The sequence below is a fragment of the Corvus cornix genome, chromosome 14 (assembly GCF_000738735.6).
Source record: "Corvus cornix cornix isolate S_Up_H32 chromosome 14, ASM73873v5, whole genome shotgun sequence".
Classification (NCBI taxonomy): Eukaryota; Metazoa; Chordata; class Aves; order Passeriformes; family Corvidae; genus Corvus; species Corvus cornix.
This window is the reverse complement of record NC_046344.1, coordinates 12,226,562-12,251,741: the sequence shown is the minus strand read 5'-3', so window position 1 is coordinate 12,251,741 and position 25,180 is coordinate 12,226,562. Positions and strand designations below refer to the sequence as shown.

Sequence of the window (25,180 nt, the reverse complement as noted above, 5' to 3'; positions counted from 1 at the left end):
CATTATGGTTTGGATTAGGTTAACAGCTGGGTTTTTCCTCTATTACTTCCTGCCTAAATTGTTCCCAATGGATTCTGACAATGCTCTTTTTACAGTTTAATAATTTTGTTGAGCTTTAGGAATCCTTGTATGATCCAAACAGTATTTCTTGTCACTAAATAACTGACTTTCATAAAAACTCAAATCACTAATTTTTGTCATCTCTTTATAGCAGTGCTACTCTTCATCCAGCTTTCCACAACCATGGCCTTTTTCCTTTGTCTCGGAAATGGTGCTTTGTTAGACACGGGATTTCTTCCATTTGCTTGAAACGTATAGCTGTCCAATAACTGGGAACACTAGACAAGATATTGATCACTTTGATCATCTATATTTGAAGATTGTTCTTTAATTTAAGATCAAACGTGTCTTCTCTGATCTCTACTGTTTCTTTTCCTTTATGGCCTGGGTGCTTTGTTTTTACCTCCTGAGCTTTTTCTTCTTTGTTAGTCATTTCTTTTGTGAAAAGCCAACTATTCCTTGTACCTCAACTATTTGTAATTTCAGCTATGCAGTACTCTCATTTTGATTTTCAGTACATCATAAGTAATTTAACCACCACTCAGAGCTTTTTTTTAAATTCAAAGGCGTATGTTGTTGTCATTACATAGCTTTACAAAAGAGTATTCAGTCATCTTAGCTGTTCCTTTGTATCCCTTCATGTCCTCCATTTTCTTCTGTTTGTTCTTGGAAACCCCTTGATGTGTTAGGGTGATGTCAGGCGGCTGCATGTGCCAGTTAAAGAAGATGAGGTATAAGGGAACTTCTGATAACCGCAGAATCACCAAATGACTGAATCTGAGTGGCTGAGGTTGGAAGGAGCTCTGGAGACCATGTTGTCCACCCCCTGCTCCAGCAGCAGAGCCTCGAGCAGGCTATCCAGGACCACGCTCAAACAGCTTGGGAATATCTCCAAGGATGGAGATCCTACAGCCCCTCTGGGCACCTGTGCCAGTGACCAGTCACAGGGAAAAAGCTTAGGCAGGAAGATGAGACACTTTCTAGGCTGGGGTGTCAAGATTTTGCTCAGAAGGTTATAAATGAATGGCATATCATGGTAGCATTCAATATATATTGAAACCAATAGTGGATTGTTTATTGGTACATGAGAAGAGATGAAACAAAAAGAATAGTTCCATATGGACTTTAAATAGTTGCAAAGGAGACAGTATATGGAAGTCATTGAAATAATAGATCAATTAGATCTGAGAGCAACTTTACGATAACCAAATGAAGTGTTTTGTTTGAACAGTTAAGTGTCTCGCTATAATTTAACATAGGGATAAGCACATTAAATGGTAGGTAGCTTTTTACTGAAATATTTAGGTGATGGTTTTTTGTGTGCATTTGATTACAGTTTGGTATGGAAAAATCTAAAAATATGATTCTTCCCATGTCTGAGGCTGAAATATTTGAAGGCAGTTTTTTAAAGCAGTTGTCTGTCCCTTTCTAGAAATGTTTACTGATATGTCAGTATAAAAAGTTTCACCAAATTTATGTGAAATTTGGTGCTAATTTGGATTTGATGGGAAACTTAATGCAGTAGTGTTGTGTAAAGGGATTCAATTACAGTGTGCAGTGTTTTGTAAGTAACTGTCTTGCATAAAAAAGTTAATTAATCAGAGCTGTGTCAATTTCCTTGTGCCATGTCAATTTGCAGTAAGGTAATTAATCACTAATCGCCCAGCGTGCAGCAAACTAAGGGACAATCCATGAGTCATTTGTTGTTATTTTTTTCCAAATAAATGGCACACAGAGCCATGAAGAAACACATCTTGCCTTTCATAATATTTTTATCGACAGTTTTGCATGTTGTAATAGACTGCAGCAACAAGCAGCTGTAGTTCAATGGAATATGAATATTAAAGAAACAAATGAGAGCAGATTTATAGGCCATTGCTTTTTCTGTTATGTCAGTTTTGAGATTACACTGAGCAAATGAACAGTGAAAAATTACTCTTCCATGTGGAGAATGGTGATTAGACTTGTACATTAATTAGAGATTTTTGTTTTCCTTTTTAATGCATTTCAAATGAGAATGTCCTATAAGTAGGGGTTTCTCCAAAGTACAGATTTATTCATTCCTAAACAACAGTGTATTATACTGGCATGTATTTTTCTACAATAGTAAGGAAATAATAATTCCATGATTTTAAGTATGGTTCAAAAAATAAATAGCTTGTGAAAGAAAGAAGTAGAAGTGACCAGTTGTGACTGTGTTTGATGTGTATGGGAAATTTACTTTGAATGCAGTTAATTCACAACTAGAACCCAGGGAAAATCATCTCACAACAGTGACAGGTGGAGAAATGTATTTTCAGCCTGCTAATTTTAAACACTGTGAACTTTCTAAAGATTTTTTTTTTTACCCTGAATTTGAAGTGTGTTTATGTACATATATTTATATGTCATTTAAATACCTTTTCATGTTAAAATCTGTGTTAACAGAGCTTACATTTTGCTTGCAGCGTGCTTTGGTCTGTGTATTTAAATGCACAAATCCTCTTTAGCACAGTGTTTATAATTCTTTCAAAGAATGTCACTTAATAATACTTATTACTATTACAGTGAAGGGAAAACACAGCACACATTGGGATAAACTGCTGATTCTGTTCCTGAAATCTCAGATAATATCATATAGATTATTCTGCTTAGCCTTTCTCAGCATGCTACCCATTATTTCTCTTTGTTTTTAATTTATTGTGTTTCCTCAACGGGGTTCCTCCTGAACCATGGGAATAATGTAAATGTGTCTCCCTGTCTTTCTAGCAGTTAAACTGCGCCGCAGTAAATTAGCGATAAACTGATTCAAACACGATGTAACATTAAAATTCTTCACCATAAAACATTTGCAAACTCTTGGTGGCAGATGACCTGCTACTCTGTGCAGAGGAGGAGAGATTAGGAGTGATGAGAGGTAGATCTGCTCATCTATTTTGATGGCACACCTTTCTTGGGGCATATGGCACCCTCATACAAATTCAAACCGCAGCACAAATGTGAAGAATAATTGCCCATTAAAGTGGCTGTATATTTTTATGTCTTTGATACAAAATCTGCCCCCTGTTGTTTTTTGCATCTGCTGCTCTTTCATCTATCCCAAAGCTTTAAAACTTTAATACGCAGTGTATAACCCTTAAGTATTTTTTGCCAGGTTATATTCCTCTGTTTGAGAACTCAAGCTTTTCATTGTTCTTTCAGTCTTTGTTTTCCCAGGCCTGTGTTGAGATATGGTGCCTACAAAGTGCACCTCCCTGTCATGTTCATTCAATGAAAAATTAGTAAAACAAATGCTCATATTACATCTTCTGGGACAAATTAACGTTTGATTAAACTTCATCTGTGAACTCAAAGATTAAGTTTTTCTTCCTTATGCTCATATTTGCTTTTTCTGTAAAATCATTTGTTACCTATATTTTGCTGATATACTACCATGAATCCATGGTAACATGTTAATTCCAAAAGCCTTTTTATTTGCTTAAATGTGGCAATTTGCTGGCCATATTTCATATTTGAGATCTAAACTGAAGTTCCTGACAGTGATTCCATGTTTACAAAGTGTAAGAAGAGAAAAATTTGTAGACAATATTCATTGTAATAATTTTATTTTAAAATTTTATTTTCATTTAGGCTATAGTAGATGATTTGTAGTATTTTGGATAATTATATTGAGCAAAGCCAAGGATTTCTACAGCATATTATTTATACTCTAATTTTTTTAATTTGAAAAAGTAAAATTGCAGAGTGACTGTAGGAACTGAGTTTTGTGGTTGCTGTTGTAGTCTCATTCATATTTGAATAGCTGAATGAATATAGAATGGATGGGGCCATTAGATGAAAATGTAAATTGTTTTCAATGGCTTGATGTTTGATTATATATTGTCCTTAGAAAAGTCTTTATAACCTCATGTTATCACCTTCCATCATCAATGTGCACTTGGAGAAATCTGCCTTTTCTCTGTCACAGATCAGAAGAATTCCAGTCATCAAATTACTTTGATGAATTTAAGCTACTTTTGCTTAGAAGTGGGCTCAGATGCTTCCCTGCTGAGAGTCAAACATATTTTCAACCCCATTATAATAGCATTTTCACTGACTGAGTTTCAGCAGTTTGGCACTGAGGCACTAAGGAAGGTTGACCTACAAACTGTAAGTCATTAAAACCCCTACCCCTCCTGGCTACTATATTCATTACTTTTGGGACTGGTTAATAGCATTTAATGCTTCCTGATGGGACAGCTCTTTTCATAAAACTCTTTTTATGAAGTCCATTCTTCAGTTGTGTTCTAATGCTGCCACTTGTGCTGGTTATTTTGGGGTGAGGATATTAAAAAGTTGGTAGCAAAATAAATTCTGTGGTTATTACATATTCCTACCTATCTGATTTCTCAGCTGGACTGAAGGAGCATAATGGGGTTTTTTCTGAACTCAAATCCAGGGCGACAAAATCTGTTGATTATTTTACCTCTTACCTTAATCTCTGACATTACTACCTGACAATAGAAATGTGTTTTCAGATACTCTGATTTTCAGATGGACCCAAAGCAATTTTTGGGATGGATAAGATTCTGTTATACATAAACTCAACTGTTAGACCTCACTTGATTGTAAGACCTTGCAAGGCTACTCTTAGTCCCATGTTTAGTTTCCATCATGTCTGATCCTCTTCATGACAGAACTGCCAATCACTGCTCTGCCTTCTACTAATTGCATCTTCAAGTTTTTTAGTGCTTTGTTTTACTTTAGACATTTTATGCTCTGTGACTTTATTGAGAGAACAATGCAAGGCAAGCGTAGCAAAACAATTACATTACTTCAGGCTTCTCATTCCAACTCATCCTTTGTGTTGCAGATCCTTTGAAAATGATGAAAAAAATCACTATCTTGTCTTAGCATCTCCCATGACTGAGCCTCCCATACAGGTCTTGGATTTGGTAAACTCTTACGGCCTAAGTGACTCTCCCTGCTATCTCAGTTTTCTTCCTCTTTCTCCTCTTTTGTTAAGAGAAGGCCTTTTTTCTCATCAAAATGTAACTCTTTTAAAAAAAATTATTTTTGACTCAATCATTGATGGGGTGCTCTGCTTTTCCAGTGACTTTTTTTGGGGAAAGCATTCACTGTCAGAGATTTAAGGTCAGTGACCCACCTTGTAATTCTTTCCAAAGTGTGACTGTGACTGTGAAGAATAAAGAGAATTTAGGATAAATGCTCAATTGTTGCAAAATATATATTTTAATATGTCTGTATGAAAGCTGGATTGAATGGTACAATTCAAAGGAAAAAATGTTCGCCACATTAGAAGTTCATTCTTTCACAGAGGCATATCCTCAGTGTCTCCCAGCAATTCCAGTTGGTTTTAATTAGACTTATATTTATTCATTTCTTCCAGAAACCAAGAGATAGGCCCAGTCTTCCCACACGTGTGAGGGGTGTGGCTGTATGCAGGAGTTAGTTGGGAATTAATTTCAACAGAACATTTTACTGCAAAAAGATTGCTTAGGACAACTGCTGTAACTATTGCCAAATGTAGGTGTTCATTACAAGGAATTAATTACGGTAACAGATCTCTGGGCAGGGCTTTCCAGGCCATGTCTTGCAAGCCCAGGATGGTATTTCATATCTTACTTTGCTTGAGCTTAGGCTGTTTTGGGGTTAGCTGGATTTTCTCTACCACTTCTGTTCTTCTCGTGGAAGTCTGTTTTCTATCAATAGTTAGAAAGCTACAGATGCAAGTGAAGAAACTCTGAGGTTGTAAGACTGAATTTTTTTTTTTTTCGTAATTGCTATTTAGGTCAGAGAAATCTCTCTTAATTTTGACAGTTTAAGAGTGTTCCTAAAGACTATAGTTTATCATTTGACATGTCCACCATTTCAGATACCAATTTTTCCTGGCCATTCTCTCAAGTCCATTTGCCTAAGCAAACTCTTCTCAGCACTGGTTTGTTGGGTTTGTTTCTTTTTATTTATTTAGTTTCATTTTTGTTTTTTTAAGACACAAATTGACTATCAATTTATTGGAGAAACTTCTAGAAATGCCTATTAGTTGGAAAGGAGTGATTTTTCTATGGCAGGCAGACTACAGCTGAACATCACTTACACAAAGATAACTGGACTGGATTAGATCAGTTCTCCATCTAGTCCAATAACTCTGTTTGGGAAGGAGCAAAAGCTGGATGCCCAAAGAAAAGTTGTAAGACTGGAGGGAGTGTGTAGGTCTTTAGTTTCTTTGAACATTATGTAAATTTATCTTGTGCATTTTCCTTTGCAAATTGCATTATTTTTTATACAAGGCTGTATACTTGGAAAGGAAAAGGACAACAGTTAAGTGGTTCCAACAGAAGGTCATAATTCTGTCACTACTGTATTTACACCAGTCCATACTCAATCTTATTGAATATACAAAGTACTTACAGCATCCAAATTTCACATATACATTGTATATGTTGTTTTTCCTTAAGAGAGATGTTTTCCAGTACAATTCTTTTAAGAATTCTTAAATGCAGTTGCTTGCAGAGTTATCAACAGAATATCAAGTTCTGCAAGTTCATCTCTCTGATTTTGACACATTCATTTCATATTCCTTATAAAATATGGTATTTTTACTCTCTGAGACAGATCTAATTTATTTGTATTGCCATAAGATTGGTTTATGTTGTATCACAGACATGTAAATCTTAGCAGAATTACTGTGTAACCTTTTTGTCAGTGTGAGGGACCTAGCAAAGCCCCAAAGCTACAGCAGAAAGGCAGTAATAGAGAAATCACCATAATTACAGTGTTTGCCTTCACATGTTCAGCCAGAAAGGCCTAAAAGTTGTGAATTTTTTCATTTTCTTTTTTTCAAGGTTCAAGGCTTCTTTAAAATTTGATGCTCAATGAAGACTGAAATAAATGCATATTTCAGATTTGAAATTTTTTATACATCAGTATTTCCATTTGCTTGCTTTTTATTAGAGCTTTGCTAAGCAATGTTTGTTTCATTTCTTTATTTACATATTGAAAAAAAAAATTCAACACAGTGAAGTACATCTGATGTAAGCTGAGTGCCAACAGAGCTGGATTTGATTTTTATCTGTCTCACTGATGGATTCATTCAAGAAATACCTGTTGTAATGTTGAGACGCAATATATGTACAAAGTACTGCTTAAAAAAACTGGCAGAGAAAGCAAAGTGGGAAATTTTGTTTGTTGTTTTGATGTTTTATTATTATTCGTTCAATTAAAAAGTTATCAAGAGATGTTTTACAGAACTTCTCAAGAGAGAAGTTTTACAGAACAAAAACCTCTAATACTGCATTAATGTTTGATTTCTTGATTTCAGTTTTTTGATTAAAATATTTTAAGTCTCACATGGAATGGTAATTAATGTTCACAGTTCCGATGACAATACTAAAATGTCTGAGTTAATTTCTTTGTTATATATTAAGTTATTTCTATTTGGTCTGAATATTACCTGGATTCAGATGTATTCCTAAAATATGCAAGTCTTGCCTTTGAAGGAATAAAAGGTACTGTTATGTACGTGGTGTAAGCCCAAAAAAAAGGGAAAAGAGAGGGAAAACTCTTTCCATTATTGCACAGTTAAGAGCCAGTTCATAATCAACTCTTGAGCAAAAGCAAGGCTCTGTTCAATTGGCAAAACCAGTGGATAATTTAGATGACTTGAGGTCACCTAAGTCTCTAATGTCTCAGCCCCACTCAAAACAGGGCTGACTTTAGAAGACAGATCCAATAATGTGATGCAAATATCTCTGACATTATAAATTTGAGCCTGAACTTGGACCTCAGGAGTCTCCTGGTAGCAGTGTTGGCTGAACCAGTCAACGCTCTTTTTAATAGTGTCTTCTGAGAAACTCCGATCCATATATGACACTGCCATCCAAATTCCCAGTTTGCTGCCTGCTGTTTGCATGCAGAGATTTGTGTGAAAAGATGACTTAAAAGACTTTGGCGACTCCCTCGTCCAGCTACAGGCAAGCTTTTCTATAACCACAACCCCGCTGCTTGCTTCGGAACACGGACATTGCGCGTTAACCTCTGTTTTTTTCCCTCTGCAGTGCCAGGATTTCCCTACCCTGCTGCGACTGCAGCTGCTGCGTACAGAGGTGCCCACCTACGAGGCCGAGGTCGCACAGTGTACAACACGTTCCGTGCAGCAGCTCCCCCTCCTCCCATTCCAGCCTACGGCGGGTAAGGAGCTCGGCTTCCCTCACCTCTGGCTCAGCATGGATCCCGGGAGCCTGGGCACGGTTCCCGGCCCTGCTGCATGCGGGTCGTGCCTGCCCGGCACCGGCGCCTCGCACAGCGGCTTGAAAAATGACTGTAATTTGTACTGCCATGCTTGGTGGCCTTAAGCATTTCAGATGTCACATATTGTTATGTAAATGCTCCTGCAAACGGAGCGCTCTGGAACAGAGAGATTGTTTCGGCTAAAGGTATATTTTTGATGATTGCAAACATCTGGTTATTAAGGAGGTTGGATCGAGTTAACTTCTTTTTCTTCAAATCGCCTGCTGAAAGTTATCTGCACTCAAAAGCTTAGTGCTGTATTTATAGATATATATATATATATTTTTTTTTTTTTTTTAAATTGCAGTTTGCTTAGTTTTTGTAGTTGCCATCTTTGCCATGATAGAAATCTGGGGTGCTTCTCTTAGTACCATGGGTTTTGTTTGCTTAAATAATGCCTTAAGATTTCACTGTCGGTGATCTGCATTTACTAAAACCAAGTAGTAAGGAACCAACTAAGGAACCAAGAAGAGGAGTTTATAGTATTAATTTCTAGAGACTCTATAATCTTCTTTATTTCAGAAGATTGTTTGGGTTTTATGTATATTTTTAGGGGAAAGGAAGAAGAAACAAATTCTCCTGAAGCACTGCAAAGGCTGTCACAGAAAGGCTTTGTATGCTGCATGTCATACTTAGAACCCCTAATAACACTGGCAAAAGATTTTCAGCTATTAAGAAATTGGAAAATCTAGAAAATCAAAAAACTTAGCAGATCCCAGGCCAGAGTAATATTTTGTCATAAAAACTTAAAGTTGTTTTGCCACTACATCTCTATAGAGCTGCTGGATCTTTCTGGAAAGGCATCAGGAAGGGTTGGCACAGGCAGTGAGAGAAGGTGATCTGTCTGTCTGTCTCTCTCCCCCCCTCTTTATCTCTCCCTGCCCTCACTAAAATCCCATTCAGCAGCTCCTTGGCTCCCTTTGGGCTGAGTTTTCAGGGATATATAAGAAAGTCAAGTTGACCATTCCTCATGTTGGGGAGTGATCATCTCAAAGAAATAAAGCGTTCTAAAAACTAGTATAAAAATGATGCCACAGAACCGGGTTATTTTGTAAAAGTGTATTCTGTGATTTCATTTGAGTGTTTTGTGTAGTTTATTAAGCAAAACAGTATTGCTACTACTGGAGGAACAGACTCTTTTCTGAAGTTTGCCTGAGTAACCTTTGGGCAAGGATGGTGTCCCACCAAAGTTATCCTATAGTTGCCATACTCTCAGTTAGAGTCAGTCCAGGCATGTGTACATGGTGATGAAGGAAGCAAGCTTAGCATGCCCTGCATTCAGATTTCAATCAGAATTCCTCAGCTACCAAATGGATACTGCATCTAAAGAAAGCAGACTCTCCATCTCTACCTTGTTTAAAAATAAATTACTCAATTGGAACATAAAGTGCAATATGTAGTGAGATAACAAGGTGGGCCACTCAGTTTCATGATGTCATTAACATCACACCTTAGTTAAATACAAAGTCATAAAGGCATATAAGAAAATAATTACCAGCTGTGTGTGACAGTTTTTGGATTGGACAATATTTTTTGGTTAGTATTTGCAAAATGAGTAAATAGTTCCTTACTAATAAGTAACTTAAATTTGCCTTAATTTTAGAGGCTACACGTGGGTGCTCTATGTGTATACATGTGTGGTACACACATTATTATAATTAGTTCAGTGACTCAGTAGAAAGAATTACATTTCCAAGTGTAGCACATATATATCCTCATGTAATGGTACTGCTGATTGTCAGCATCTTCAGCAGTAAGTTAGATGTGTAAGCACAGAGAACTCCTGCTGTAAGTCAGTACAGAAGTCTTGCAGTCAGGCCCAGCAGTGCTCCAACTTGAACTGGTTTCCAAGAGGTCAGCTCAGCACTCTCACACTCCTCTGCAGGGTGGTTTGACCGGTTGGCTGAAGCTCATTCCCTTCATGCTCGTGCCAAATCTGGCTTCAGAGGGAGCCGTGCATTGCACCGGTCACAGGTCCCATCACCTCATTGCTCTGATGGCTTCCAGCTGTCTGAGAGGAGCCCTTGCTAATCTAGGGCTCACCTTGCCAGAAAACATCATTTGAAACTGCAAAAGTTTGCAATGACTAAGCCCAGTCTTAATTCATGTAGGTCTTAGTTCAGATATTTAATTTTCTCCATCCACCTGTGCTTTACAGGAAGGCCCTGCTTTCTGAATTGGCCACTTTAGTAATTCATGGATCAGTATGGACATTATACATATCTCTGTTGCACTGATCCACAGCTGGGGTAATAAAGCTTTATTCTGCCATAATTTCTTTGGCCTGGCATATTAGATCTCATGTTGGTATCTTCACTGATACAAGAGTGTAACGTGGAATTTCTGTGTGATACTTTGTTCTCTGCTCAGCTATTCTGTCCTGTGACCCATCAAAGAAGCAGTAAGGAATTTCCATCAGAAAAAAAATCCTTAATCAATGAAAATAAATTGAGAATGTGGTTTTCAGTCACAACGTGAATAGAAGTCAAGGGAAATTACTGAGATAATAAAGAGATCACGGAGAATCAATCAGCTTAGAGAAGGAAGCAAACAACTTGGAATATCATTTGTTGATAAGAAAAATGGAATAAGTTTTGAATGCTCTTTTGCAATTAATTTAGTAGCAATTTCTTATTTTTCACTCAAGGAAGGAGCCCGGCCTTACAGTCAAGTAAACAGTTTCTTACTTAAGTATTTTCAGTCATTAAAAAAAAAAAAAAAGAGACAATTATTTTATCTAATGACAGATATAATTTTAATAATAAATTTACATTAAATTCCATCACTGTTTAGTTAGAAAAATATTTATTTTCAAGAAGGAACCTATGTGTAGTTGCAAAATATAAAGCTGGAGATTGCAATTACCTTTGTTTACTTTCTTTTATTTTATTAACCTTAGATCTTGATCTAACCTCTAGGTCTTGTGGTCATAAGGCAGGATGAGTTACGGTGGTTCCTATTAAAAGGTGCCTTCTGCTGTGCCTCCCACTTACTGGGGAGCAGCAGGCAGGTTTGCTAGGTCTGACAGAAATTGTTGGGTATAACCATATTTAAGGCCATTTTTTTCTTATAAATAAAAGAACAGCACATGTGCTTTAAAATGTGTCATTTGAAAATGGAATTACTGTTCATGAGATACATGGCACTACCCCAATAATTAATGGATCCTTTACTTCTGAGTGAGACATTTCACTAATTCCTTGAGATGTCATCTTGTTTATTAGCTCATGGAAAGTACTTCACTTTTAGCATCTGTAGCATCATCTCTAATGCCTTGAAATATGAGAATGTGCTGCTTACTTATAACTATGTGTAAGTAATGTATGTACCATAAAACCCCACTGACACTGAAATGAGGAGTAAAGCTTGGTTTGTGTGAGAATACTGAATGCTGAAATTTAGAGTTTGGAGGTCTACACTGCATGGAGAGCTTAAACTCAAATGATGCAGCAGGAGAGGGAAACAAGAGATCTTTAATCTGTTGTCAAGAAAACCCAGTGTCACAGTATATCAGGTAGTAGAGCAGTAGTAGGTAGCAGGAGTAGTGAAACTAATGAGAAGCCTTTCTGTTTCAGTATCCTTTGCCTTAAATTCTTCACACGTTTAGTGTGTGATGACTTTGTCTTCACATTTCCTGTCTGCTCCTTTCAGTTCTGATGAAGCTAACAGAGAATTACCTTTCAGTCTGTATCTCCTCCTCTGCTGTCTTTCCTGGGAAAGCAAGGGAAAGCAAGATGCTTTTTTCTGTTTGAAAAGAACGGTTAAAAAAAACCCCAAACCCAACCCTAAATAGAATTGAGAATTTGTGGGGAGTGTGGAGGAGAAATAACAGAGACTATTCAGAAACTTGTTCCCCTTGTTAAAATAAACATTCTCAAGTGCTACTTGCTAACTGATTCAAAATGAAAATACAGCTTTATTTTCCAACCCTTATTCTGAATTCTAAATTTAAGAAGATTAGTATGAGCTACTATATCTCCTCTGGTTGTTATGGGTTTTTCCCACTATATTTCCTTGGGCTCACGTAAACTTCCTCTTACTTAGGACTCTCTGTACGTGCAATTGTTGGAACAAAAAGTGGTTTTTGCCAGCACATATTGATTCATGTCTGCCAGCTTTGTTCTCTGCAGCAATGCCCTCAGTCAGTTTCCCAAAGCAGATGATTTAACTTGTCCGTGGCAGAAAATGCTGAAACTGGAAAGGCAAGAAACTTGAATTAGAGAACATTTTAGAAAGTTGAAGCTGCCTCTTACAAGAGTTTCAATTCTATGTTTACAACACTTAAAACTGTGTTGTTAGAGTGTTGAAAGGTGTTGCTTTAATTCTGCCTTTGGTTTAAACAAGGCTGTAGTTGCATCTCTTCTATCATTTGTCTCATGAAGGCCTTAGATTGAAGGGTTCGTGTAAAAGGTGATTTCCAGACCAAGAGCTGGACAGTGCAGGACAGTGAGGGTGACCCTCCCAGCAATCAGAAAACAGAGAACTCTTGTTCCTTGGCTGCTTTCTTGTAGTTGTTCTTGAGAGGTGATGGTGAACTGTGACGGTTCCTGTGCCAAGGAAGCACATCAGGGGTGCGCTGCCCATTTGTTCCCCTGAATCCATCGCTCTGGATGGGCTTAAGGTTGGGTGCATTGCCCTGTGCAGGATGTGTGTGGCTGAGGGCCATGGACCCTCAGCTGCTGGGAAGTTACTCAGCTAAGGTTTGTTCAATCAAGAGACTGTCTTTTTATGTCATTGATAGATTATTCAACTCAATCCTTTTGAAAGATGAGGACAGAAAAATGATAATGAAGACAAATGTAGCTCTCCCAGGATATTGTAAAGGTGGAATCTAAACTAGTAAAGAGTTCATGTTAATATAGTTACAAAAAGTGATTATAGGACACAGAGACTTAAAGGAGCTAAACCCATGAAAGTCAGATGAATAATACTTGGTGAGGAAAGAGTTTCCTATTCAGGGAAAAATAATTTCAGGAAATGATTGCCATTATTTAGATGCACATATTATTTAGATGCACATTTTCTTATTAAATCAAGATTTCTCACTTCTCTGAGTTTTCCTTAGCACAATAAGATAATAAAATACATCTGAATAAATCCCCCAAATTTGTTGTTCTTTTAATGCCTCCAGGAAGTGCATTAACATATCCATTCCTTGGGTGAAGTAATTCAGATTTCAGTGATGTGGCTATTTGAAAACACTGTGTTGTTTTACAAGGAGCACAAGATTTACCTCTCTACCAAAATAATTTTTTAAATATAAAGTGTAAAAGGAGCTGTTGTAAGATGGGTCCCTGTGTGATGCCTTCAGTCTCTTCCCATGCTCAAGACATTTTTTTTCTGCCTAGAGCTTCAGAGAGAAAAGGGGGATATAAGCCAAGCAAATTAAACCAAATTAACAAAAAAAAATCCTTGGAAACTTACACACTAAAGGAAGGAAAAGCAAAACATAGTTCTTGGTGGTTTACACTTTGTCCTTCTCCTGAAGGGTGCTGTTAGAATATACATTTGACTCCCCTGGTAAGATTTGGTCAGGAATCAATGAATGACAAGGACGCTGAATAGAGGAAATACTCTCTGAAAAACCTATGGAAGTGTGAAGAATTACTTTTCCTTAAAGTTCAGGAGAAGCAGAAGGGTTTTTATTTATTATCACTGTCATAATACAAGATCATGGGGAGGAAATAAGATAAAATCAGCTGATATTTTTTTGTAGTGCAAGTCCAGGGACTCATTTGCCTGATTGTCACTTCATCTTAATATTGGCCGTGTTTAATGATGGAGTTATGCATATATGTCTCATTTTAGTGATGGGCACATTTTTCAGCATAGTGTTTATGAAGTGGTTTCATTTAGAACTCAAAATAAGTTTCTGTCTGTACATGACTGGAAGGAAGACTGAGGTGGATGAATGAACCTGTCCAAGATTACAACCAGCTGCACCTAGGAATGAAAAATTTATCAGTCCCTATTCATCTTTGCTGTATATCCACAGATCACCAAGAGGAGGAAGAAAAAAGTTTCCCTTTCTACACATGCTCTCTCAAAAACATTATTTTCTGAATAGCAATATTTAGTAGCAATTCAGAGTAGGATGTTTAAATGTACAGTGATGGGTTGACCTCGGCTGGCTGCCAGACCCTCACCCAGCTGTGCTCTCCTTCCCCCTTCTCAAGAGTGTAGGGGAAGAAAGGAGGCTGGAAAATCTCCTGGGTTCAGATAAAGACAGGGACATTTTTTGCCAACTGCCATCATGGGCAAAACAGACTTGACTTGAAAAATGAATTTGATTTATTTCCTACTGAAATGCAGTTAGATGGTTATAAACAGAGGTAGAACCTAAACCACCTTCCCCCAACTCCTCCCCCATCTCCAGCAGGAGTGGCACAGGGATATGAGGACCCGAGGGTTGTGGCTGTGGGGCCTTCATCTCCAGTAAACTCAGCATTCTTTTTATGTCATCTCATCCAAGTCCTTCCATGCTGTTCATGATTGTGTGCTCCTTCCTCACAGTCGTGTGGAATGCTTTATTTCTTACGTGCAAACAGGTAAAGAAAAACATGGAGTGTTTTAAAATAATCAGAGCATCCAAACCAAAACCAAAATGAAGGTACACTGCAGTGTAAATAACAGGCTCTCTGCAAGCTGCCAGTGTAGACCAGGTTTTGCGTATTTTGCTCTGCAGACATAGTAAATTGGAAAATATGTGGCTAAAGGTCTGACCCTACTGAAACAAATGGCAGACACTCCACTTTAAGTGGAGCTGAGTTTTCACCCATTATTGTTCCATAGCAAACTTTTATCATCAGTGTGGTTTTATCCATGTTGCTGTGTGCATGTATGCATATTTGATTTTCTCCAGTGATTCTGACTTGACACATACCAGCTCAGCCCTGTGGGGTTTGGTCATTGACCTTAATAGATCACTTATATTTCTGACATGAAAATTCTTGTTGGAATTGCAAAATGGTTTAGGCTAGAAACTTGGTAATAACTATTATTCCTAGATAAAAGTATTCCGAAATTGAGAATATTGTTGCAAAAAAACCCTATTGTGTGCTCTCATATTTAGCTCTTGAAACAGCTTGGGTTGATTCCGGTATTGGAAATACAAATCTTAAGTTGCAGAATTGCCAAATGGATGTAAAATTGCAGGAATGACCTAATGGGTGTAATTGGTAGGCCACTGTTGTGCAGTTCCAGTTTTATTTAGTGTAATCATTTAAGCTGTCTTTGTCATACTGTGTCATTTATCTTGAAGGGTTTAGAATCTTTCACTGTTTGCACTGATGATTGATCTTAGCTGAAATGAGACCAGCTCTGGGTGAACTGGTAGCAGCAACATTACCACATTTTTTTGAGAGGAGTAGTAGTAATGTATCCAGCCAACCAAAACAAGGGAGCTCAGAACCACTGGCATGTTTGCCAAAGCTGTAAAATGCTCAAGTAGGCAAAGTTAATATTTTTTTTCATAAGAATAGCACCATGAAATTCTCAACAGATCTGCTGTCACTACTGGAAATGTGCATCGAGCCAACAATGCAGTACCTATGGATTCTCTCACCTCTGTGTACATTGAATATTGAGATTTGACCTAGTGGGTAGAACAACACCAGCATAATTATTTCACCCACTCCTCTCACCAGTTCAATTTAGGCAGTGTTTTGTTTGCCATCTAGGTAATGAGAAGTAACCCTTTATTTCAGAGGGTCAGCATATCTGTAGGACAAGAAAGTAGTACTTCAAGAGTCAGCTTTTTGCTAAGGTATTGAAACTGGATGTAGGATTGGCCCACTGAAAATTTTTATAGGAAAGAAAAAAACGCTGTCAATATGTGGTTTCTTAAAACTAAAAACGGGGGAAGAAAAACGCCCCCAAACTTTATCAAAAGTCTTTTCCAATCCTGCCATGCTTTGCCTTCCTTTGACTAAGCATTTGGCATACTTGATAAGATGATGTATTTGGTACAGGTTCACTTCTGATAATTATTACCAACCTCCTTAACCAATGTGAAGAGTGCCTTCCTTCCCCCTCCCCTCTGTTCTTGTGAGAGACTAACCTCAGCTGTGCAGGGGTTGGTGGCATTTGCATGTGGAAATGCACTAATATGGATGTTTTTCTTTGTGTGTGCATCCTTGCAGTGTTGTATACCAGGATGGATTTTATGGTGCAGACATTTATGTAAGTATTCATTGATGTGCATGCTGTCCTTGTACATTACCAGAGTCATTCTTTTTACAAGTTTGCTGCCTAGCTTGACTCTGTTTTGTCTATTTACCATCCCTTGCCTGTCAGAAAGAATTGAGAAGAATATCTCTCACATTGGAAGACCTTTCTGTTCATTACATCTATCATTGTTCAGTGGAGCTGAATTAACTCTTCAATCAAATGCTGAATGAATGCAAAAAGATGTGAAAAATGTGTGTGCGTGTGTGGAGGGGCGTCTCCCTTCATAATTGAAGTTCAAAGAAAATATAAAGCAAAGCAGAAACATTCTTTTGCAAATCCCCACAAGCTCTTTTTTAAAAAAATCAAGGCAAGCTGAATATTGTGAATACTTGAAGTATGAAAGTACTTCATGGAGAGATACAGGTTTCCCAAATCCAGACAACACTGGGTATATATAGGTGCCATGGTGATAGTAGAGCTTAATGGCTTAGTAAGTTTAAGATATGGCAATTTATTGTCTGCAATCTGAGTAGACTTCCAAAAATTGCACTTCTAAAATTCAGTAGTTTCAGTTTAAAGGAGATGGGTAGAGATTTTTCACAATACAAGTGGATAATTTATTAGGAAAGATTCATAGTCCTGGATCCATCGTACCTAATTGTTCACCAATTTAATTTTAAATAAAGCTTTTACAAGTTTTTGCCTTTTTTTTTTTCATGCTTCATACATTATTTTTTCTTGCCAACTTTTTATCTTGAGTGTACAAAAGGAGGCTTCATATGTCTGAGTATGCAACAGGTTTCAGGGGGTTGAGGCTAAATTTCACTCTTCTAAAATAATTAAGTATTATACCTTATGTATAGATGTAAAAATATTTCGCTGGAAGTAAGCAATATTTTACTTTTGTTATTATTTTAATAAGGCAATCTGGTCCTAAGTTACGTCTTTGTTTCACCAGACAGCTTTCTGTAACCTACTTGTACAGTCTCAGTTGAGATAAAATGAGACAGATGAGTTGAAATTTGTAGGAATATTAAAAATTAAATAGGCAATGCTAGGAAACATCCCTTGTGATCATTATCAGGAATCTTCTAGAACTATTCCCAAGGGAACAGATTTTTGTTAGTAAGTTTTATGTAAAGAAGGAAAACAATTTGAATTTATGGATGAAGCAGGTTTTGTTTTTCTGACGGAGATGGAAAGGCCAATCCTTATCTGAAAATTCATTTGTGCAGCTTAAAAACATATTTAAAATAAATTAGCGAGGGTAAAGTCCTCTCCCTGTGTACTCAGTGCTGTTGTCAGTAAGGTATTGTTTACAACACAAGAATCACCCACTGGCCAAAGGTTTGCTCAAGCCAAGTAAGTGGCTCTAATCTCACCCAAACCTGTTGCTGCACAATTTTTGAGCTGCTTGGGACACATGTTACAGTGTGGAATTTCTTCAAGTGTGGCTTCCAATTTTCATGTTTCTTCAAGCTGTCCAAAGAGTTTGACTACCATTTTGCTCAGTTTACCAACCCAGAAATCTGCAGGGCAAGAAGACATCTTTCTCAGGAGGGCTCAGTGGGAGAGAATAGGTGGGAACTAAATGTTACTGGAGGATTTTGTAGGTTTGGAACCCACTGCTGCTGAAAGCCAGGAACGTCTCTTTAGTGACTGACAATATTATTTTTAAGTGGCCTCACACCCTCTCACAGACCTTAACATTTTGTTTCCAAATGGAGGGTGATTTCAATGAGAAAGATACTGAGGAAATTCCTAATCCTATAGCATCAGTTTTGTTGTCTGCAATAGTTGTGTGCATTAGGAAATGGAATAACTACACTGCTTTTCACCAGTTGCAGCTTTGTATTTCTGATTGCATATCTTAGTTCTCTTAATGCAACAGAATGTTTATAGCAGATGACAATTAAAACACTCTTCTGGAAATTTAATTTCTTTATAATATACAAATCTTTTTATTTTATAAATAATTTTTCTTCACATTTGTGCCTTCTTTCATATAAAGCATTTGCAGGAGAGGGAGTGAGAGATAGAAAGAACTGGCATAAATCAAGTGAAACCTTAAAATTCACAGTGTATTAGTTCTTAGTGTAGCAGTTTTCAGCAGACCGAGTTATTTATTAAATCCCAATTGTTTATGACATAGTTCTACTTGGCTTTTCATTTTAAGTGCAAAGCTGAAGCTCTGTGAAATGACAAATGCTCTGTGAAAAAAGGAGAAAAAACATTTAAACGATGTAGGGTTTAATAGTAGATTGGAGAGAAAGAAGCCTTAGAAATACCACAGAAAGCAAAACAAGAGGCACACAGTAGTGAAAAGTCAGATCAAAAATATTCATTAATGGGTATATCAGAGTGGGTTTCATCCTTCTCTGATTGCATTGAGAAACAATAGAAATATGGACTGTGCTATTCTTTGCATAACTTGGGATCAACAGAGCCTTTGGTGAGAGAAACCATAGATTTAGGGGAAAGGAGGGAGGGGAGATACAGAAAGATACTGGCTGGGTAAAAACTGCAGGGTGAACCAAGAACAGCAAATATCCAGAGCTGCTCAATACTAACCAGTGGAATAGAAGAGATTACATATATAAAAACGGGTGGAAAGTACAGTCTAAAGTGAAAAATCAACAGCCATGATTCTAGATGTAATATAATATATTCTATATTTCGTATAATTCCATATGGAATGTAATAATCCTTCTGAAATAGCTGAGCTATTGAATTCCCTTTAAAATGTGCCTTTGAGTAGGAAAAATAAAGGAGATTATTAGGAAGTAAAGAAGACCTTTTAAAATTAAGTATTGATTCACTAAGAGAAAAAGTCATTAAAAGAGAATTAAAGTTGCCTGCCAGCAAATATAGAAGTTCTTAGATGAAGATTGACACCTGTGAAAATAAGAAAATACATTCCACAAAATGAAGCAAAAAATAGTAACAGTCTCAGAAATATGCAGTTAGAATAATAGCTCTACACTTTTGCTCTGCTTTATCTTAAATCTGTTCCCTTTTTTTCATTGCCATTGTCATAAAGAATGTTTTCAGAATGTGTCAGTCATCAATCCACACCTAAAATGTGGCTCGGAAGGCTCGGAAACACAAGAACCTTCCACACCCTGTCACCACCAGCTTCAGAAGAGCCTGGGTAATGGTTTAACCGTGGCCATTAGTCTGTCCTGCTGCTCACAGCAAGGTTTTCCAAACTTCCCAGGATTCTGGACCTGGGATACTGCAGCTGGAGAGAATCCATGGTAAAATAGACAAGTATAGGTTTAAAACTTTGGTTCTGCTTTTTTTATTTTATATTTTTTTTTCTTTTCTCTTTTTTTTTTTTTTTTTTTTTTTTTTTTAAATGCTGCTGGGCAAGAATAAGGCAGATTTTTGTGGTCAGGGGTATGGAATGAGACTATTTCCTAATAGCTATTGCCATCACCTTTAGCTCAAAGCTAGGATGGAATTGGGGATGGAGGATATATTTCTTTCCCAAGGGAAAAGCCAAGGTAATTACCTAAGCAACATTCCCCTGAGGTAGAAGTCCCTCAGAGCCATCAGGTCCCCTAAAAGGCATTACTGTTCTGATGTGAAAAGCAAGGATATGCAGATAGCACTTTAGCTTTTGTTTCAGGACCCAAGGATTTTTTGTGTTTTAGCTGAATGGAAGGGTGTGCCATTTCCTGTGACTCACAGAAACAGAGCAAGTGGAGAAATGACTTTGCCAAGGGCAAAAGGGTCCCCAGGGAGCAGTGGGTTGTTCTTTCCACTGCTCTGTGTGCTGGAACACTCCATGATACCCTTTAAAAAGTTTGGATAGGTAGGGATGAAATGTCTTTTCATCTCATCTTTGTGATACAAACAGTACCTTCAAAAAGGTACCAGACCAGTCCTGGTGATTGTATTTGGCTGGAATTAATGCAGGTGGTGCCTGGATATTTTACCAAGAGTTTCTGTGAGGCAGAAGCTACCTCTGGGAACACGATACAAAAATGCCCCAAAGGTTGCACACAGGCCTGTTCTGGCATTTGAGCCTGCACAAATTGGGGGTGGATTGATTTCTTTTTAATTCTCTCAGTCCAAGTTTTACTCGGTGGGCAGAACAAATGCTGTTTAAATCTCAACAGCATGTGAGTGGAGGAAAAGGCACTGACAACTTCTATATTCTGCAGCTCTGGGTGTAATTCTTGTAATTTTTAATACCATTCTTCTATTTGTATTTAATAAGGCAGGTCTAATTCTCAATACTAGAGAAGGTTTGGAACCTTGATTAATTTATGTTCACAAAATACTCTGAGATCCTTGAGTGAAAGGAAGTATAGGAGGTATAAATTGAGGAAAATTAACTCTCAACATTCATATGAGATATTAAATATGTAGCTAATAGAAAAAAAATAACAAAAAATACTCATCATTTAGAGTCACTTTGTGTGTCAGTACATCTGAGATCACGAGAAAAACATAATTTGGCTGTTTTATGAGGAGGTGCACACATGCGTACGTGGTTTTGTGATCTCTAGATTCTGTCTGGGTAAGTTTTTTGTGAAAGTTAGCCTTACTGTAGATATACACACTTTATTTTAAAATTCAGTTGTATTTAATTTTCTGTTCATTTCCATTTTATCATCTTGTTCAAAATGTGTGTGATTTTGTTCTAAAATTAAGATTTCTCTACAAGAATCAGCAACTAATTTCTGACAGACCCCACTACTATTTTTCTGTTTGCCTGAGCCAGAGATGCATAAAACATTGAGAGGAAAATTCTAATGAATTTCTCTGGGGAATTTGCCTAAATTCCTTCCTTACATCTTTCTTTCCATCCTTCCTTCCTCATTCAAATCATTCCATTTCTGTTTCTTTATAGAGCAGTGTTGCAGGAGCCTGTGTATGGCAATAAGTTACCACAGGTATGACACCCACTGATGGAAAAACATCACCATGCCGAACGTAGACTCATGTAAAATCATACTGATATTCAAATAATTATGAGAGAAAATGGATTCTGTGTGTACAAATGGCAAAAACAGTCCACCAGTTGCATTTTATTTTCCAGATTCAGTTGCAAAGTCTCAGAGTGATACTATTAGTTTTTAAAACTAAAGCTGCTGTAACACTGTTTGATCAATGTTCTGGAAGTAGCAAATATGGGAGCACAGATAAGGCAGTAGCATTTTTTCCTTATAGTATCTGAATTTATTATTTTCAAAATAATATGCAAAGCATAAAAGTCAGGTACTTTCTGCCTGAATATAAATATAAGGGAAAAAAAGAATTCCTAAAACATTTCTAATATATAGGAACTGAAAATTGTTATTTTTATGTAATTATTACATAATTTTGTTCTAAGTATTTTATTTTGCAATATAGTCTAAAGCATGAGGATAAATATATAATGTTACTCAAGAGATGTATATGTAGTGAAGATTACTGGTGTATTCTTAATCTAAAATACTAGCCAAATTCAAAATCAGACAAAAATTGTCAAGTAGCTCTTGTCACAGAAGTTCAGTTCAGGGGTTTGAAGCAGATTCCCACCTCAATTCCCAATGTAAAGTGTACCTCCAAGTATTTTCTTCCAGCAGAAGAAAATCAAAAATCACCTGAAGTAATTGAAGTAAAACAATGAGAAAACTTAGTACAACACCAAAACTGCAGAATACAAACCCCATAAAAATAATTTGCTTAAGCATATATTAACATGTAATTTATGCTAGTTTATTTTAAAATGATGAATTCATGACATGGGATGGTAGGGAATTAGGTTTTCCCTGATAACCAAACACATCCTGCTTTTTTAGTTCTCCAGCGATTTCAGGTAAATTCAATGCCATCAATCTCTTTTTATTTGTATTGCTTTATACTCATTCTTGCCAGGGCTCTCATAAATGTCAGACTGATTGCTGAATCCAAAACATCTTAATAAAGCTCAGAGTCAAGCTTCCCTGTTCAGCAGAAATTCTTTGAAAGCAAATCAAAATGTAAGCATAAAAGGAATGTAGCTCTTATGTTTAGGGAGCAAGAAAGGGTCTCTCCTCACACACTGACCAATTTTTGGTGATAGTAAAATGAAGGATAGAAAACCAATCCTCACGGAGCCCACCAGATTTCAGATCTGCTGCTGTGGGAACAGCCTGTCTCCTTTTTCTCCCATTCAGAACTGCTTGTGGTGGCCTGTTCTCAATCCCATACCATGGTGGGAGCTGTTACATGCAGAGTTGGATTGACTTGGAGTGGCTCTCACTTTTAAGTCAGGGGTTTTAGGAGTGAACATCAGGACAAACAAAGGAGTTGGACACCCTGGTGAACAGAACCGTGTCAAACTGCAGATCTGCCACACATTGCCGGGACTGGATCACAAAAACAAGTTCAGTATCAGGGGGAAAAAAAGAAAAAAAAGGGAAATAAAGGTGTCCTATTTAGCCCTCAAAAACCAGGAGGGGAGAACAGGTGAGAGTATCATCTCTCACCTCTCTTCCATTGACACAGGCCAGCCCAAGTGTGCAGTTTGAATTTATCTCCTCTCAGCCTCGCTGGCTATTGGCTTAGTTTGTACCTGGTGACATTATTTGGTATCTGAAGGCCTGAATGTACATATCTGCAGCAATGTGTGCCTGTTCTGCATTTCTGACAGTGATAGCCTTCTGCTGGTTTATAAAAACCAAAGGGTCTGAAATGAGAAGGTGCTTTGTCTCACTGCCTCTGTGTGCACAGAGGAGCAGAGGAGAGGGCACGAGGGGCATTAGGAGATGCTTATTCCTGCCTGATCCCAGGGCTTGTGTGACACAATTGCTGCTGGCAGGGAGCTGGCCAGGAGCAGGAAGGGACATGTCCTGTTCTCTGTGTGAGCACTTGAAAAAAAATCAGAAAGAATGTTCTTCAAATAAGCTGACAATTCAAAGCCTGGAGTTTCTAATGAGCTGTCAGTGTATGTAAAACTTGTGTTTATTCTTAGGGTGATGTGGCAATTGTCAGCTGAACGATTGATTTCCAAACCCAACCTGCTTCAAATCTTCAAACCCACAAAGGTTTACATGTGGTAGGGATGAAAGCCATTCTGCCAAGCAAAGTGGTAGAAGGGGAAATAGCTTGTGAAAGTAGTTCAGATTGCTTTTCTGAAAAGAGCGAATTTCTATTTGCAAAATCAAAATAGAAAACCCACAAAAGTTACTGCAGTAAAAATGTTCTACTGTTACAGTAAAGGCTGACAATTGTGGCCTATTCTTCCTGCTTCAGCACAATATCTTGGGTGAATGCAGCCTTCCAAAAAAAAAAAAAAAAAAAAAAAAAAAAAAAAAATCATCAATCCATTAAAGCGAACACTTCAGCAAAAGAGTGAATTTTATTCAAAGCTGAGTGAGCTGATACCATCTCATTCAGCTCTTTGTTAGGGAGGGGGTAGGTGGGGAAGGCACCACAGCAGCCCTCTGTCCCAGAGGGTGCTGGGGGGGAGAATTCTAATTGGGACGTAAATCGTGTTTGTGTTATCAGCGGGCCTGGGCTGGGGTTGTTAATTGGCATGCTGAAATCATTTGGAAATGGTTGATATAACACCGTGGTCCATTGAACAGGAAGCTCTGCTGTTTTCACAGTTTGATAATCAATGCATCACTGCACTCAATTCCTTTCCAATGTGTGTTTGTTTGTCCTGTTTGCTTAATTGAACAGCTGGAATTACTGTTACATACAACTGAATGTTAATTCATGGAAGAAGAGAATTTTGCTTCTTCATTATAATTTTATGTATAAAGTGGAAACCTATGTAACATTAAGTGTTAATTGAGTGCACAAATTCATAGGTTTAATCAACCAGGGATGATAAATCATATTTTGTACAAAAAAAAGAATTGATTATTAGCTGAGTTTGTCTTTTAAGTTCAGCATTGCTTTGTGAATATGCATACACTTTGTTCATAAGAACAATTGCTGCTTGAAAACTTGGAGAAGAATACAGTATTGTCTTGTAAAAAAAGCTTACACTGCTCAATATAGTTCATTGCTTTCTCCTGATCTCTGGGACAAATCTTAGAATGTTTGTGGTGCTAGATTTTGCTTAACAATTCACCGAAATATTTCCTTAACATTCCACTGCAGTATTTCCTATGCATTTAACTGAACTGCAGCATGACTGTACTCTTTCAGTTGTTGTCAAATGTTGCAAAATGTGATTTAAAGTGCCACAGCAATGCAGTTAGAACCTGAGTTTGTGTTTCAGGGTGGTTATGCTGCCTACCGGTATGCCCAGCCTGCCACTGCCACTGCAGCTGCCTACAGTGACAGGTAAGACCTCTTTTCCTGCTCAGAAATATTTGACCAGTGGAAGTTGAAGATGATTCTATAAATTTGCCTTGTTGAAGTCTCATAACTGTCTTGTTGCTCTGCAGATAATTGTGATCTCTAAAGCAGGCTGTTTTATGATAATCCATGAATAGCCATAAATTGAGAGACTTTAGGCCTTAATTGAGAATCAGGCATGAGATGTGCACATTCCCAAGCTGTAGATCATTCAGTTAACGTCTGTGACCCTTGTACAATGTAGATAAATAAATGTACAGATTCATGATGGTCTGCTACTAAGGATCATTATTTGTCTTAGGAGTATTATTTCAGCTGATTTAGAACCTTGAACGTATTGAGTGCCCTCAATTCTCATTGACATTGTTTTAGTCAGTGGAAATTGAGAAGGAAC

At 37.4% G+C, this 25,180-nt stretch overlaps 1 protein-coding gene across 33 annotated transcripts in view; it reads left to right on the top strand.

Annotated features, from left to right (window-relative positions):
* RBFOX1 (RNA binding fox-1 homolog 1) overlaps positions 1-25,180 on the top strand; it is a 1,114,622-nt gene that overhangs the window by 1,059,431 nt on the left and 30,011 nt on the right. For 30 of the 33 annotated variants that reach the window (XM_039560092.1, XM_039560085.1, XM_039560084.1 and 27 more), the window contains 3 exons: positions 8,097-8,229; positions 16,470-16,509; positions 24,707-24,771. In XM_039560092.1, the coding sequence (XP_039416026.1) occupies positions 8,097-8,229; positions 16,470-16,509; positions 24,707-24,771 (238 nt within the window). The remainder of the gene's footprint in view (positions 1-8,096; positions 8,230-16,469; positions 16,510-24,706; positions 24,772-25,180) is intronic. The other 3 variants (XM_039560095.1, XM_039560094.1, XM_039560091.1) reach the window with 1 other exon arrangement.